This window comes from Silene latifolia, chromosome X (assembly GCF_048544455.1).
Source record: "Silene latifolia isolate original U9 population chromosome X, ASM4854445v1, whole genome shotgun sequence".
Taxonomy (NCBI): domain Eukaryota; kingdom Viridiplantae; phylum Streptophyta; class Magnoliopsida; order Caryophyllales; family Caryophyllaceae; genus Silene; species Silene latifolia.
In genome coordinates, this window is record NC_133537.1 from 334,328,135 (window position 1) to 334,344,000 (window position 15,866).

The window sequence follows — 15,866 nt, forward strand, 5'->3', positions numbered from 1 at the left end:
TTTTTATTAGGTACCATTCTAAATATTAAGAAAATTAGAATATTACCTCTTTACGTCTACCCTCCAAACTCCACTGTATAATTTTCAAACCAACCCTAATACAAAAAAAATACTTCACGATTTACCTCGATTTTGGGGATAATCAAGCTCATGGACTTAGCCGTTACACATTCTACATTCTAAATGTACAAATTTCAAACCAACACATTATATATAATGAGATAAAAGAAAAGAGAATTGGGATTGGAATTTGGTAGGCAAACCATGCACATCAAACAATATCATGGTAAAAAGTCTGATTTTGTTAACAAACCTATGGAGTATTTAGCACAAGGTACCAATATGTAGAAGTAACGAAAAATAGATTATGCTGAATAAAATTAACAACAACAATAACAACAACATAGAGCCTTAATCACAAAATGAATTGGGGTCGGCTGACATGAATCATCTTTTAGAACCGTCCCTGGGTGAACGCACACCTCAAAATGCGAATAAAATTAAACAAAATAAAATTAGTGTCACAATAAAAAAAATCTACTTTCAAATCCTCAAAATTGAAAAAAAAAAATTAATAAATGGAATCGGCTAAATATATGACATTATTATATAAATGGTCAATCAAAATCATTTCCATTTATTAATGGAGATTTTATGGAGAATGATTTCCGTTTTGATCACCAAGTTGGAAAAAAAATAAAAAACGGATATTATAGTCGAGATTTTAGGAGTTAATATATTGAGAATAGAATATAAGTCAGATTTAAATTTAAATTTATATTATGGTAACTCTTGGTTAGAATCTTACTAAATTTGTGACTTATTTTCTGCAAATGACATGTGGCACATGACACGTGGCAATCAAAAAGGCACCCGGTTATTGCTTTAATATAATATATGATAAACAAAAAAAATTAACACGCTGGTGAAACTAATACAGTAAACTGTTGGCGACCAACCTCGGCAACTCTCCCCTTTCTCGGGTATGTTATTTCAATCCATTAATGTTTTCATCTTCATGTTTTGGTAATTTCCTTTCTAAATATACTCAATTTTTAACACAAATTCTTGTTTAAGACGAGTGTATTCGTTTTAAACTGCTGAAAATAATGCATGTCGAATTGGTTACTTTGGCAGTTACCCTCCCACCCGGCCACCCTCTCCTCTTTTTCCTTTTGTTGTTTTGAGACTGAGTTAGTTTTGTGTAAGACGGTTTTACAGTAATATAGTTGTAAAAAGGATGCAAATATAACCCTATTAATAGGCAAAAGTGGTTACTCAAAATCCTGGTTTATGATGAATTTGTGCAAACATAACCCTATTTCGAAACTTGAAATTGGAAGATATTTAAAGGTTCCGGTGGCGTAGCAAGGACCTACCGGGGACAAATGGGTAATTTAAACCGTTCCGTGAAATTTTCGTCTTCTTGGACCATGGTTGTGTCCCAGAATACTGCCAGCATCCTACTAATGAATCTCATTTATTCCCCAATTGGGCCAATTCGTATATCACCTAGAGTTTTACCAATTTGCGTAATTTATTATGGGGTCGTCTAAGGCCATGGACAACCACAGGCGGCAAAACCGGGCCTCCGGTTTTAGCCGCCGAATTTACAAGCTTTATAGATGAAATTCAATAAAAACCCTGACGCATAGTACACTTTTACTCCCTCCGTCCCGGTCAATTGTTGTCCTTTGGTTTTGGAGGTCAATTATGAGATGACAAGTGAACCAAAGTGAGTATGAATGATCAAATTGCTCATCAAATGCAATCCTAAAATAGAAAGGACAACAATTGACGGAGACACCCAAAAATGGAATAGGACAACAAATGAAGGGAGGACATTGATATTTGGGGCCTCATAATTTTGTGGTGCACCGGGCGTCTATTTACTTTAAGACGCCCCTATGTAAATGCATGGCATACCGCCTTTTTGAAACTTTTACTTGCTTTTTTTGCTAATCAACATTATGGTTTTCATCGAGTATAATCACTGACATGGTGGGTTGTGGATGCTCCCCACTTTCTTGTCGAATGGGGTTGGCTACCAATTAGGCTTTCACAACTTACTTCCTCATGGTGGGTTGTGGATGCTCCGCGGCAATTTTCATGATAGTTCATAGTGGATATAAAAATGTATGTGTTAGAAAACCCATTTAAGACGTACCGATGCCATGGAAATGATATCTAAGGATAGCAATTACAGTCTTGTACAATTGTTGTGTTTATGCGGCCTTTTCAGCACCTGGTTAAGCTCAAAGCTTTATTTTTGGTGATTTGAATTTTGAAGAGTCTTATGTAGGTGTTCTTTTTACGTTTTGTGTTAGATGAATATGGCGGTGATTGTTGCTCATGAGAATTTTTATGATGTTTCAGGTAATTGAGATTGATGGCTGACTACATAACCGAGCTGCCTGATGATATTCTCTGCTACATTCTTTCTCTCTTGACGGTTAGAGATACTTTTAGAGTGAAGTCATTGTCGTCTACGTGGAAAAACCTCCCTGATTGCCGATCTGTTCTCTGGTTTGACGATTACACTATTTTAGGGAAAGATTCATGCGACGTATCACTTGCTCGTAAGTCCAAGTTCGTAAAAGCGGTGGATCAGTTTCTAGAAATTTGGAGAGCACAAAAAACAATTGCACTTAAAATCAAGTTTGACCTTGGAAATAAGTATGCTTCGCATATAAATGGGTGGATCGCAAGTGTCTGTGACAAAGAGATTGAGGAATTGGACTTCGATTTCATGCCTTATTATCTTAAGGCCAGAGGTGACGAGTATGTTTTCCCTTTTCATCTCTTTGACACTGACAGAGGATCTTGTTTGAAGCATCTACGACTTACATATTGCGACCTGAGATCAATTTGTGGTACTCGTACAAGCTGGCTGAGTAAATTAAGCACTATTGAATTGACTAATGTACCTCTGCATTTGTCGGACTTGGAGTGTATCCTCTCCGGTAGTTTAAATTTGGAATCGCTAAGCATGATTGACTGTCGTATTTATGGATACCTACGTTTCCAGCATCCCTTTTTGAAGAAAATCATCATTAGTGAAGACTGTCAATATGTTGAACTCGTTTGTCCACGTCTGGAGACATTTGATTTTTTGGGTCGTTCTCAATTCAAGTTTGTCTGTGTTCCTCTACTGCAAGAGGTATCGTTAAAACTTTATTACAACGTACGGGGCGTGGCATCTGTATTCAGTGACCTTGCCAGGGAAGTGCCTCAGCTCGAAACATTGTCTCTTTGGGTAAATAGTGAGGTAACGTTGCATCTCTAGCTGTCTCGATTTAATTATTTTCTTTCAATGGCTTCTATTGACACAGATTTGTGGAAAATGACTAATCCTATTATTATTGGTACTAATTCTCGTAATCATCAGGTACGACCACTGCCTCCAAACGTGACTATGCCTTGCCTAAAGCGCTTGGATTTACGTGCAGATATTAAGATAGGTTTCAATCTTTTCACGATTACACATTTCTTATATGCCTGTCCTGTTCTTCAAGAATTGTGTTTGCAGGTTAGTAATTATTTGCATTACGAATCTAGATTTCATTACAAGCACAATATTTGTACTCGTATTATGGTAATACTTACTTCCTCTACATATTTTACAATGATGTCCTCGGTTTTGTTATTTGTTGACTATAGGTAAACCCCAGATTCCGCAAGGCGCGGCCCCACGAGCTGGGGCCCCAGCTGCAATATGAAGATCGACCGCATTTCCATTTGAAAGAGTTTAAAATCAATGGACTATATCCCGGGTTCTCTACACTCGAACTGATCAAGTATTTGCTTAGAAATGGGGTTTCACTTGAGCGAATGGTATTTGTTCTGGGTGCTAAACTTAGTCCGATGTGCCGCAGCCACCCAAAGTTCATCATGTTGCAGAATGACAATCCTGCCGTAGAATTGATCTGCATCTAAGTTCAACCCACGTCTTGCCATGGTTTTTGTTTTGTTTCGATCATTTGTTTATTGTTTTTATTCTTTTTGAGCTATATTTTTAATCACATGTAACAAATGATTAAGACCGCGGGAATAATTATTTACGTCAAGTTGATGATATCTTCAAGGGTTTGCTCAAGCTGCATTTTTGTTTGACAATTAGGAATGCTGGTTTACTGTGACTGTGAATGACTGTGATGCAATTCCAAAGGAATGCTGAATAAAGTATAATATAATCAGGTCGTCCGTTAACGAAAACTTACCTCCTAATAGAGGGATGGATACACCAGTGTACATCCAACCGTCCTTACATGGGAGAATCCTTTGAAATGTAGGGTTATGTTGTAGAGGAAAGCCGTGAAATGAGAGGAATAGAGGATGCTAGCTAGCTATGAAATACTTAATGTTTGAACCATAGATGACTAGAATATATTGTCCGAAAAGGCCAACTGCGCGTTATCAATATCCTTGATTTTTGTAACTTATGCTGTCTAAATCTATATGCAGTGATCTACATCAGCACAACAAGGAAGACTCTTGCTCATGCAGCGTAACTGCGTAATGTGGAGTATGAAATAATGGTCAGTTCATTTTTAGATCATACTCAGCTGCTCCAATTAATTGCTTATGTTGTTTTTTGTTCAATGTTTTATTTGTTCAGCATGTTGCTGTTTTTGTTTCATATAAGTTAAAATCATTTGAAATCCTCTGATAATTCGGCTAACACAATTTACAAAATAAGACCGTTCTACTATATAAGTTGTCCCTTAAACTGGTTAAATACTCATTACTTATTATTGTTGGACACACAAAAGAACAGGTTTCTATACACCATACAGCGGTCTTAAAACAATAATTATTTTTCGGGTAGAGTGTTAGAGTCAAATAATGTCGAGTCAATTAGGTGTGTTTAGTATATTTTTGTTATCAAATTCCGGGTTTTGAATATGAAATGTTGTATATGCCGGTTGATACACTTTGGTAATAACTTTGGTTAACTGTAATTGTCATTGGCTTATATGTCTTTAAGTTGTAAACTTTTCATATTGGCCAGCCTTCTCCTCAAATTAAACATTCTGTATGCAAGTATATATCTTCTTGGGAATGTCGGAGAATATGGTGAAATGTTTTACAAGGTGTGTCACTTACAGGCTGGCCTGGTGCAGTTAAACAGGCAATGGAGGCAATAATAATAGTAAAACAGGACACCTTAATATGGTTTAGAAAGTCTGCTAGAGACAATGGTTATAAGTTGGATTGTAATGTCATTGATCCTGATTATTGTCAATATGTTCGATTTTCTAATAACATACCACATTTGCAGGTATTTTGGCTTGCCTTGATGGATACATGATCATTGCAATGGAACAAACAGTAGATTATGTTAATGGGGCAGCTGAGAAATACATATGATGATGCATTTGTCCGAGGAAACAATGGTATGTGGCAACTACTACCGAAACTATCACCTTATCAGAGTTTGAAACATAAGGTAAATAAATGCACATTTCTTCACTTTATTTTTCTGGGTTTAACATTTACTGCTGTTTAGTTGTTTTTCTTGTTTCAGAGTATTAAAGTTATCAGCTTTTTTGAATTTACTGTTGTTTCAATCAGTTCAACTTTGAATAAATTGAATTCAGGCAATTTTAGTATTACCCAATTTAGCTTTAATCCATAATATGTACTAAGTTGTTGAGATTTTTAACTTGTTTTTTCTTTGAATTGGGTATGCTGTAATCTCATCAATTTTAGTTCTAAGAATGAAGCTAGCTTGACCACACATGTGTGCACTGGTTGGAGTTATTTTGGGTATAGTTAGGTGGGGTTTTCAAATTTTTGGTGGTGTTTATTGCCAGTGCAAATCTTCTGTCCCATTCCGTGTCTCATCTTGTGTCCCAACATTTACACTTAAACATTTGGGGATTTATGGTTCCTTAATAAGATGTCTAGGGAATGACAAAGTTGTCTCATACTCCCATATATCTATATGGGGTAGTATTTCCCAATTGATTAAGGAACCATATATTTATATGGGGTAGTATTTAACCTGCTTTACACTTAAAACGGATATGTTATGACCGTCTTATAAAAACAGCCAAAGTTTGGTCACATGATGCAATTGACATGTTACTGCCAAAGATAGGGCCAACTCCACTAGATTTCTATCATGGAAATCTCAAAGGACATAAGACTATGTACATCAACAATTTTCACAATATGAATGTTATGATTATTATATTAATATTTTTACCTTTTTCATTCTTCTTTCACTTCAATAACACTACTCCAAGTTGTATGACACTTTATCAATAACATTCTTATAACACTTACTTTTCACTATTTCCTATACCCCACCTTTTATATTCTCTTTTATACATTAATTGAGTTGAGTTGGGTAACAAAAGTAGTGCATTGAGTTAATTTGGGTAACAAATGATTTTTTTTATTAAAATTATATTGTACATCTTTATTAATATTAAATTGTAGATCTTTTTTATTATATGAATTTTTTTTTGTGATCAAAAATATATCAAGATTGGTCTCTATTTATAGAGAATGAAAAATTATGACTATCTATGTAATTATTTTTTATTTTAATAAAGTTTTTTTTAAAAAAATAGAGCCGTTATAACTTGTTGTACATTTACAACGGAAACAAATCTGCATCAATTTTGCTTTTAAAGTTGAAAAAAAAGGTCCAATCATCTATTGACATGTGGCGTGGGGAGAGAGAAATGGAGTGTCACAACCTTAGGTTGCTCTGCAACACAATTGAACACAATGTTGCGCACCTAATTTTACTTTTTGGTGATTTTTTTTTGTCATTTTGTGAAAAAAATCATTGTTAAACATAGTCTAACAATTATAGCAAGCAAATACAGCTTTCATGTCTAGAAAAAAATAGTGATGGAGAACAATGAAGCTATCCTTGGAACAGTTACCAGAGGAGCTCATGTTCTAGTTCTAGCGTACCCCCTTCAAGGCCATATAAACCCGATTCTCCAATTTGCGAAACGCTTGGCATTCAAAGGCCTTAAGGTTACTATACTTGTACCCTCTAGCATTTCCCATCAAGCACCCTTTCAACAACATAAGCACCAATCTTTCGACCTCGAGTACATACGAATCTTTGATGGTTATGAAGGAAAACCTGATGAGCGTGACGTAAATGCTTATCTTCGTCGAGTAAAGACCTCTATTTCCCAAAGTTTGTCTGAACTCCTTGATCACTTTAAGAAAAATAACCAAAAACTTGACCCTACACCCAAAATGGTAATATATGATTCAGTTATGCCTTGGGTTTTAGACGTGGTTAAAAAAGGCGGACTTGAGGGAGCTCCTTTTTTTACTCAATCTTGTATGGTGAATTCCATTTATTACCATGTCAATCAAGGGGAGTTGAAGATTCCAATAACCGGGTCGAATCTTGTGTCTCTACCTGCCATAAAATCATTGTTGAAGGTTGAAGATTTACCTAGCTTTGTAACTTCTGCAGGATTATCATACCCTGCTGCAGTTATCAATATGCTCATTGATCAATTTTCGAATGTGAAAGAAGCAACTTGTTTGTTCGTCAATTCTTTGGACAAGCTTGAGATTGAGGTACGCCATTTTAGTATTTTGTTTTGTTGATAGGAGGTGCAATTATTATGGGGTGGGCATAATCCGGTCCGGATCGGAATCTACCGGACCGGAACCGGAATTAAAAATTCCGGTCCGGACCGGAATTATTGTATTTTTTTTATTTTTTCAAAACTATTATAAAAAAAACAAGTGTACGCCTATTTAATCCGGTCCATTCCGGTTCAACCGGTCCGGTTTTTTGGGCCGGAATTTGAAAAAGAGGGTATATAAAAAAATTCCGGTCTTGGACCGGACATGATTTTTTTGGATTCCGGTCCGGTCCGGTGCCCAGCCCTTCGTGCAATGCCCTGAGTTCCAAATCCGTCAGCATCAAAATCATCAAATTGTCCGTATATTTATAGTGAACGCGTTAATTATTCATCGCATTTTAAGCTGAAAAACATTACATATTTATCGTTGCTTGAATTAATAGGTAATAAAGTGGATGGAAATCATATGTCCTGTGAAGACCATAGGACCATGTATTCCCTACAAGTACTTGGACAATCTGATCCCGGATGACATGGACTATGGCCTTAGCCTTTTTGAGCCCGAAACAAATGATTGCATACAATGGCTAAATGCAAGGGAGAGTGGCTCCGTTGTTTACGTATCAATGGGAAGCATAGCGTCTGTAAAACCCGATCAAATGAATGAAATTGCATCGGCAATGTTGAATTGTAATAGGTTCTTTCTATGGGTTGTTAGGACATCGGAAGAGAACAAACTCCCGTTGAAATTCAAGGAAGATACGTCAGAAAAAGGTTTAATTGTCAATTGGTGTCCACAATTAGAGGTTTTGGCTCATCAGGCAATAGGTTGTTTCATAACACATTGTGGGTGGAACTCGACATTAGAAGCTGTCAGTTTAGGCGTGCCTATGGTGGGATTTCCACAATCGTCAGACCAATTCACTAATGCCAAATGTATCGAGGATATTTGGGGAATTGGAGTCAGAGTGAAGGCTAACGAGGATGGATTTGTGGCAAAGGAGGAAATTGAAATGTGTATTCATGAAGTTATGGAAGGTGAAAGCGCTAAAGAGATAAGAGAAAATGCCAATAAGTGGAAGCAACTTGCTGTTGAAGGTCGTACCTCGGCAAACAATATTCAAGAATTTGTAACCAAATTACAATGTTCAACTTAAAAATCTGTCTCAAAGGAGAATCTGGTAGTTCTACATAATCTTTCCTCCTAAATAATTGTTCTAATTCAAGCGACATTTTAAAAGGTGCCTTTTACTATATGTTCTTCTTGTTAGCCTGAGACATTTTTATATGATATGGAATGATTGTGGTGCGAATTTTGACGCTTTTTATTACGGGGTCAGTCGGCCTAAAAACCACGGATAAATAGTCGTCAGAATTGGATATTTTCAGCAATCTCCTGAAACAGCTGAGATTTTTTGCCGAAACTTTGTCAGTATTTTGTCAAACTATTGTATCAATTGTACTTATGGCAGGAAAATTTAAGCCAGCCCAACTTCACCCTTAAACATATTCCCTATCAAAGGTTCTCATTTGAAGACAGGTGCGTTCTTCATCTTTCAATGTCAATAATCAAATTGTTTTCTTGATACTATTACAGTAGAGTAGTTGATTAGAAGGAATGCTGCTTTGCTGTGGTGCAATGATACTGAATGAGTATAATCATGTCTTCCGCTAAAGAAAACTTACGCGCAATAAGGCTCGTACATTCAACCTGTTCTTTCATGACACTATAAACTTCTTGCTTTGATATGATCATTTAAAGTCGAAAACTTTTCATATCAGTCTGCCTTCTCAGATTAAACATTCTGTATACCAGTATCATTTTTTGAATGTCTTGAGAATATGTTGAAATGTTTTACAATGTGTGTGTGACTTAAAGGCTCCCCTGGTTGCTGCAAGAAACTGAGAAACTCCATTTCTGTTCCTAATTCTGTTTCCTTTCTTATTGTTCGACCCTTGATTATTTTAACCTATGCTGTCTAAATCTGTTATCTATATGCAGTGCTCTACATCAGTACAACTAAGAGGATTCTTGCTGATGCAGCATATAGAAGGGCTTGAAATAATGGTCAGTTCAATTTTAAATCATACTCCGCTGCTTCAATTGTTCGCTTATGTTTTCCTTTGTAAACCGTTGGATTTGATAGTTTACAACTGTTTCAATTTCAGCTCTTGTATTGTCGTAAGTATAGGAGTAGGGATTCTCTATCACATTTTTGTGTTCCATCTTTGAAAACTAGGCAATGCACATTAACGCGTATAAACTTGTTAGATATACGGAAGATGTCTTAGCCTAATGGTCAAGACAAACGTATTATAGCCCATATAAAGTTGTCAAATTTTTCTAGCCATAAGTCTCTAATTAAAGTTTTCAATATTTTATCCCATTTATTCCCCAACTTTCAAGCATGTGCAAATAAGCTGACTTTGAAATTTGAATGCAATGTTTTTGGCGATCTTTCAAGCATGAAGCATGTACGACTTAAACTGTTTTGGCTGCCAACTTTTTTGCGTGACCTCATTGTCCATATTACCACAAATAGTGTCTGTGTTATCCCCTTACCCCACGGTTTTCTAATAAATTAAGTGTAAACTATTGACCGGGACGGATAGAGTACAATTATATCTGTACACTTCTATGAATTTTGGCATGTTCGTGTGCACTTTTTGAGCTACTTTGGGCATGGTTCGGGTTTGATTGTTTGGGTTTATTAGTTTTTGAGCAAATATTTATAGGTCGGATTCATCAAATGAATCTAAGACGGGTATGAGTGTATGACTATTGATTGACACATTTCTATACTATTTGGGTAGTTATCTTGGCAATTTTTTTGTTCTTATGGAAGTTATTGTTCACTGTTTGTATATTCCGCCGTTTCACTACTTTTTACAAATTTGGTTTCCCTTAACCCTTAGGTCACTCTGAAACTTTAACGTAGGCATCCAATTGAGAAGATGGGTTTGGACCTGGATTTCTTTTGAGGAACTGGAAAAAAACCATTTTAAAATTATCAGCCGTCTTGATCATCGCAATATAGTAAAAAGTAAAAAGTAGAAAGTAAAAACAACCAATATCCAAGTAGAACTCTTTAAACTAACTCCACTATGTTTCTATCACAAAAAGTTTCACAAACTATATACCAATTATATCAAACAAATACATGTTTAGAAAAAAAATGGTGATGGAGGACAATGAAGGTATCCTTGGAAGAACAATTACTAGAGGAGCTCATGTTCTAGTTCTACCGTATGCCCTTCAAGGCCATATAAACCCGATTCTCCAGTTTGCGAAACGCTTGGCGTTTAAAGGCCTTAAGGTTACTATACTTGTACCTTCCAGCATTTCCCATCAGGCATCCTTTCAATATAAGCACCAGTCTTTTGACCTGGAGTTTGTAAGAATCTTCGATGGTTATGAAGAAGAACCAGATAAGCGTGATGTACGCGCTTATCTTTATAGGTTAAGGACTTCGGTCTCTCAAAGTTTGTCTGATATCCTTGATCACTTTAAGAACAATGACCAGAAACTTGACCCTACACCGAAAATGGTAATATATGATTCAGTTATGCCTTGGGTTTTAGACGTGGTTAAAAAAGGCGGACTTGAGGGAGCTCCTTTTTTTACTCAATCTTGTATGGTGAATTCCATTTATTACCATGTCAGTCAAGGGAAGTTGAAGACTCCAATAACCGGGTCGAATCTTGTGTCTCTACCTGCCATTAAATCATTGTTGAAGGTTGAAGATTTACCCAGCTTTGTAACTTCTGCAGGACGATCATACCCTATTGATCAATTTTCAAATGTGAAAGAAGCAACTTGTTTGTTCGTCAATACCCTCGACAAGCTTGAGATTGAGGTGCGCCATTTTAGTACTTTGTTTCGTTAATAGGTGGCACAATGTCAATACAACAACAACAACAACATCAGAGCCTTAATCCCAAAATGATTTGGGTCGGCTGACATGAATCATCCTTTCGAACCGTCCATGGGTGAACGCACGCCTCAAAATGCGAATAAAAAAAGGGAAAATGAAAAACAAAAAGGAAGAACGAAAATGTAATGGAAAGTCAAGGTAAACTTAGGGGTTTTAAAATCGAATTCCGGATTTCTTTTATAAAAACTTAAAATTTAAATCGAGAGAAAAGATTAAAACGATTTTTAAAAACCGAAATATAATTAAGGATCCGGAATGAACCAAGTAAAATCTATAAGAAAATGGTTGGTAAAAAAGTGTAATAAAGGAGAGAAGAATAAATAATTTAATTTCTTTAAATTAAATAAAAAAATACTAAATATGTAAAAAAAAAACGTCAAATACTAAAAATCCACATGTATCATTTCCCTCCATTGTGCCCTCTCCGTCACCATACTCTCCTCAAGCCCCAGAAATCTCATATCGTGCTCTATCACTCTCAACCATGTCTGTCTCTACCTCTAAGGACCTTTTATGTTCTCCAAGTCTCCAGCCTCCTAACTGGTGCGTCCATAGATCTCCTTCTCACATGGCCAAACCATCTTAGTCGGTTTTCCATTACCTTTTCCCTAATCACCTCATTCCTTAACCGATCTTTCCTGGTATGTCCGCACATCCACCTCAACATGCGCATCTCCGCCACACTCTTCTTTTGAATGTGACAGTGTTTCACGGCCCAACACTCGGAACCGTAAAGTAAGGCAGGCCTAATTGTCGTGCGATAAAAATTTCCCTTTAATCTTTGGGGCATATCTTTATCGCATAGAAACCCTGAAACACTCTTCCATTTCAACCATCACGCTTTAATTCTGTGAGCCACATCTTCGTCTAACTCCCCATCTTTTTTAATAATAGATCCTAGATATCTGAAGAAATCAGACCCCTCAACAACATTCCCATCGAAAATAATACTCCCCGTCTCTGTCGATCTCAACCCCGCCACCTTAGTGAACTGACACCTCAAATACTCAGTCTTATTCCTGCTCAACCTAAACCCACGAGTCTCTAAAGTCTGCCTCCATAATTCCAACTTTCTCTCCACCCCCTCTTTTGTCTCATCAATCAACACAATATCATCAGCAAACATCATAAACCAAGGGATGTCGTCCTGAATATCCCTTGTCAACTCATCCATAACTATAGCAAAGAGAAAAAGGACTAAGTGCGGAACCTTGATGCACCCTGATGGTAATGGGAAATTCTTCCTTCTCCCAACATTAGTGCGAACACTTGCACTAACCCCCTCATACATGTCCTTTATGAGGTCAATATATTTTCGCGACAAACCCTTTCTCGCCAAAGCCCACCAAAGTACTTCTCTTGGTACCCTATCATATGCCTTTTCCAAGTCAATAAAAACCATATGCAAGTCCTTCTTCTTGTCCCGATGGTGTTCCATCAACTGTCTCATGATAAAAATCGCATCCATAGTCGATCTCCCGGGCATAAATCCAAATTGGTTATCCGAGATGTTTACACATCTCCTAAGCCTTTGCTCGATTACCCGCTCCCATAACTTCATCGTATGACTCATAAATTTAATTCCCCGATAATTGGAACACTCTTGAACATCACATTTGTTCTTGTACAAAGGGACAAGAGTGCTTCTCCTCCAAGCCGATGGCATCTTGTTACTCCTCCAAATCTTGTTGAAGAGCATGGTTACCCATTCGATCCCTTTCTCCCCGAAGCACCTCCAAACTTCTATGGGTATACCATCCGGTCCCTCTGCTTTCTTTGACCCCATCTTCCTTAACGCCTTTCTAACTTCACTCTTTTGTATTCTACGCACAAATTCTCGATTAACCATGCTTGGTGTTACCTCTACATCCTCAAAACCTTGTTCCTGATGTCCATTGAATAAAGTATCAAAGTAGGAACTCCATCTAGCCTTTATTTCGTTATCCTGAACCAGAACCCTGTCGTCCATATCTTTCACACACCTAACTCTCCCAATATCTCTCGTCTTTCGGTCTCTTATGCGAGCCAGTTTATAGATAACGAAAAGGTGACATGCTAAGAGGATTCAAACCAGATCATGATCACGCCTAAGAACATCGCCTTTTTAGGTGGGTGATCATGATCTGGTTTGAATCCTCTTAGCATGACTCTAAGATGATGCACAATGCGCACCGAGATGTTGGTGCTCCCACGCAAATTAAAAGATTAATAAGATAGGGAAGACTAAAGAGGGAAAAGTGAACAATAAACGATCATTTTGGTTTCGCCATTGGTTATATTAGCCTAAATATAAAATAGTTTTATATACCAAGAGAAGCTTATATTTGCAGATGTCAACTAACGTAGTTGGTAAAATCGTTAGAGGTGATACTCATGTCCTTGTGGCTCAAAATCATGCCAAAAGAACCTCACATTTTATAGTCAACGCGTTAATTATTCATCACATCTTAAGCTTAAAAACATAACATTTGTCGTTTCTTGAGTTAATAGGTAATAAAGTGGATGGAAAATATATGTCCAGTGAAGACCATAGGACCATGTATTCCCTCCGAGTACTTGGACAATCGGATCCCGGATGACATGGACTATGGCCTTAGTCTGTTTGAGCCCGAAACCAATGATTGCATACAATGGCTCAATGCAAGGGAGAGTGGCTCGGTTGTTTACGTATCAATGGGCAGCATGGCATCTCTACAACCCGATCAAATGAAAGAAATTGCAATGGCATTGTCGGAATGTAATAGATTCTTCCTATGGGTTGTTAGGACATCGGAAGAGAACAAACTCCCGTTGAAATTCAAGGAAGATACTTCAGAAAAAGGTTTAATCGTCAATTGGTGTCCGCAATTAGAGGTTTTGGCTCATGAGGCAGTAGGTTGTTTCGTAACACATTGTGGATGGAACTCTATATTAGAAGCCGTCAGCTTGGGTGTGCCTATGGTAGGATTTCCACAATGGTCGGACCAATTTACGAATGCCAAATGTATCCAGGATTTTTGGGGAATCGGAGTCAGAGTGAAGGCTAACGAGGACGGTTTTGTGACAAAGGAGGAAATTGAAATGTGTATTCATGAAGTTATGGAAGGTGAAAGTGCTAAAGAGATGAGACAAAATGCCAAGAAGTGGAAGCAATTTGCTGTTGAAGGTGGTACTTCGGCAAACAATATTCAAGAGTTTGTTACCAAATTATCATGTATGTGATTGAAGAAAAATTCTTGTGTCTTCCGAAATCGTACTCTTTACACCTAAATTTTTATAATATTTCATTTGATGGATTCCCTTTTAAGTGTAACTTGTAAGGAGGACGTTTACTAGAATTTTTCGTAATTTAAAATTATCTCAAAAGAGACTCTTAGTACTACATAATCTATCCTCCTAAATAATTGCTCTAAGTTGGATCCTACACCTAAGTTTTTATACGACCGTCCTCAAGCAGTTGTCGTACTAATTAGGTCACGATCAGTTTTACTCTTAATCTCACTTTATTATTTTGACTTACTCTCACCCTCTCAAGCAGAAGGTCACGACCTAGATTATCAACCCAATCATTTTTCACATTCCAACTAATTACATCTCTCCACATTATATCATCTTTTTATATATATTTTTTTTATTAATTATTAATACTGTCAACCAATTACATATCTCCACATATAAGGTCATGAGTTGGGTTAATTTGCTCTACCAAAGGCTAGATAGCACTGACACTCCTCCTAACTAGTCATCCCGTGTCCGACACCCGACACTCCTCGGACACACGCCTAAACATGTTATAGTTTAGACGAGGAATAAATCGTCAAAAGATATTGATTAGAAGATTGGTTTGTGTGGGAAATGAGAGTTAGTTATAGTTAAAGGTCGAATTTTACCTTCAATGACCTAAATTTAGTATCAAATACATTACAAAAATAAAATCATACGTTATTTATAACCATAAAATATGTTTTTTTTATTAAATTTAAATAGCGTGTCCTGTGTCCTAAATTTCATGGAATGCCGTATCGCATGTCTGTGTCGTGTCCGTGTCCGTTTTGGTGCTACCTAGACCAAAGGTCACAAATTGACCTCTTCTTCCCAAAGGTCACCATAATTTTCTAGTTAAAGGGTGACTAGTGTGATCAAGTAAGGTCATGACCTAACAATTGACCTTGTTTAAACATGGTCTAATGGTCAGTTCAATTTAAAATATACTCCTACTGCTTTAATTGATTGCTTATGTTTTCCTTTTTAAACCGTTAGATTTGATAGTTTATAAACCGTATTTAGACTCCCTTCGATCTGCACTAAAGGTAACATTCACTTTTTGGTGGTTAAATTTTAAAAACTTGATCACGAATACTATTATAAAAACTTATAT

The 15,866-nt window shown here is 36.8% G+C and overlaps 4 protein-coding genes across 6 annotated transcripts; all 4 read left to right on the forward strand.

Annotated features, from left to right (window-relative positions):
- The first annotated feature begins 1,959 nt into the window (after positions 1-1,959).
- Positions 1,960-4,555, forward strand: LOC141618874 (F-box protein At4g22280-like). Of its 3 annotated transcripts, XM_074435937.1 has the most exons (5): positions 1,960-2,136; positions 2,377-3,268; positions 3,389-3,529; positions 3,661-3,958; positions 4,465-4,555. In XM_074435937.1, exons 2-4 carry the CDS (start codon positions 2,390-2,392, stop codon positions 3,934-3,936), a joined length of 1,296 nt encoding a protein of 431 aa, XP_074292038.1. In that variant the 5' UTR covers positions 1,960-2,136; positions 2,377-2,389; the 3' UTR covers positions 3,937-3,958; positions 4,465-4,555. The 3 variants fall into 3 exon arrangements, with proteins under 3 accessions (XP_074292038.1, XP_074292036.1, XP_074292037.1); XM_074435935.1 differs by lacking the exon at positions 4,465-4,555 and having other exon boundaries at positions 1,961-2,136; positions 3,661-4,077; XM_074435936.1 differs by lacking the exons at positions 1,960-2,136; positions 4,465-4,555 and adding an exon at positions 2,154-2,298 and having other exon boundaries at positions 3,661-4,077.
- Positions 4,556-6,798: 2,243 nt separating this feature from the next.
- LOC141618875 (UDP-glycosyltransferase 74E2-like) lies at positions 6,799-8,887 on the forward strand. Its single transcript, XM_074435938.1, has 2 exons — positions 6,799-7,563; positions 8,018-8,887. The coding sequence occupies exons 1-2, from the start codon at positions 6,868-6,870 to the stop codon at positions 8,729-8,731; spliced, it is 1,410 nt and encodes a 469-aa protein (XP_074292039.1). The 5' UTR covers positions 6,799-6,867; the 3' UTR covers positions 8,732-8,887.
- Positions 8,888-9,564: 677 nt separating this feature from the next.
- On the forward strand, positions 9,565-14,792 carry LOC141618877 (mogroside I-E synthase-like). The gene is made up of 3 exons (XM_074435939.1): positions 9,565-9,642; positions 11,346-11,431; positions 14,000-14,792. The coding sequence occupies exon 3, from the start codon at positions 14,012-14,014 to the stop codon at positions 14,708-14,710; it is 699 nt and encodes a 232-aa protein (XP_074292040.1). The 5' UTR covers positions 9,565-9,642; positions 11,346-11,431; positions 14,000-14,011; the 3' UTR covers positions 14,711-14,792.
- On the forward strand, positions 10,751-11,461 carry LOC141620917 (mogroside I-E synthase-like). The gene has a single exon (XM_074437662.1). It carries the CDS (start codon positions 10,751-10,753, stop codon positions 11,459-11,461), a length of 711 nt encoding a protein of 236 aa, XP_074293763.1.
- Positions 14,793-15,866: the final 1,074 nt, after the last annotated feature.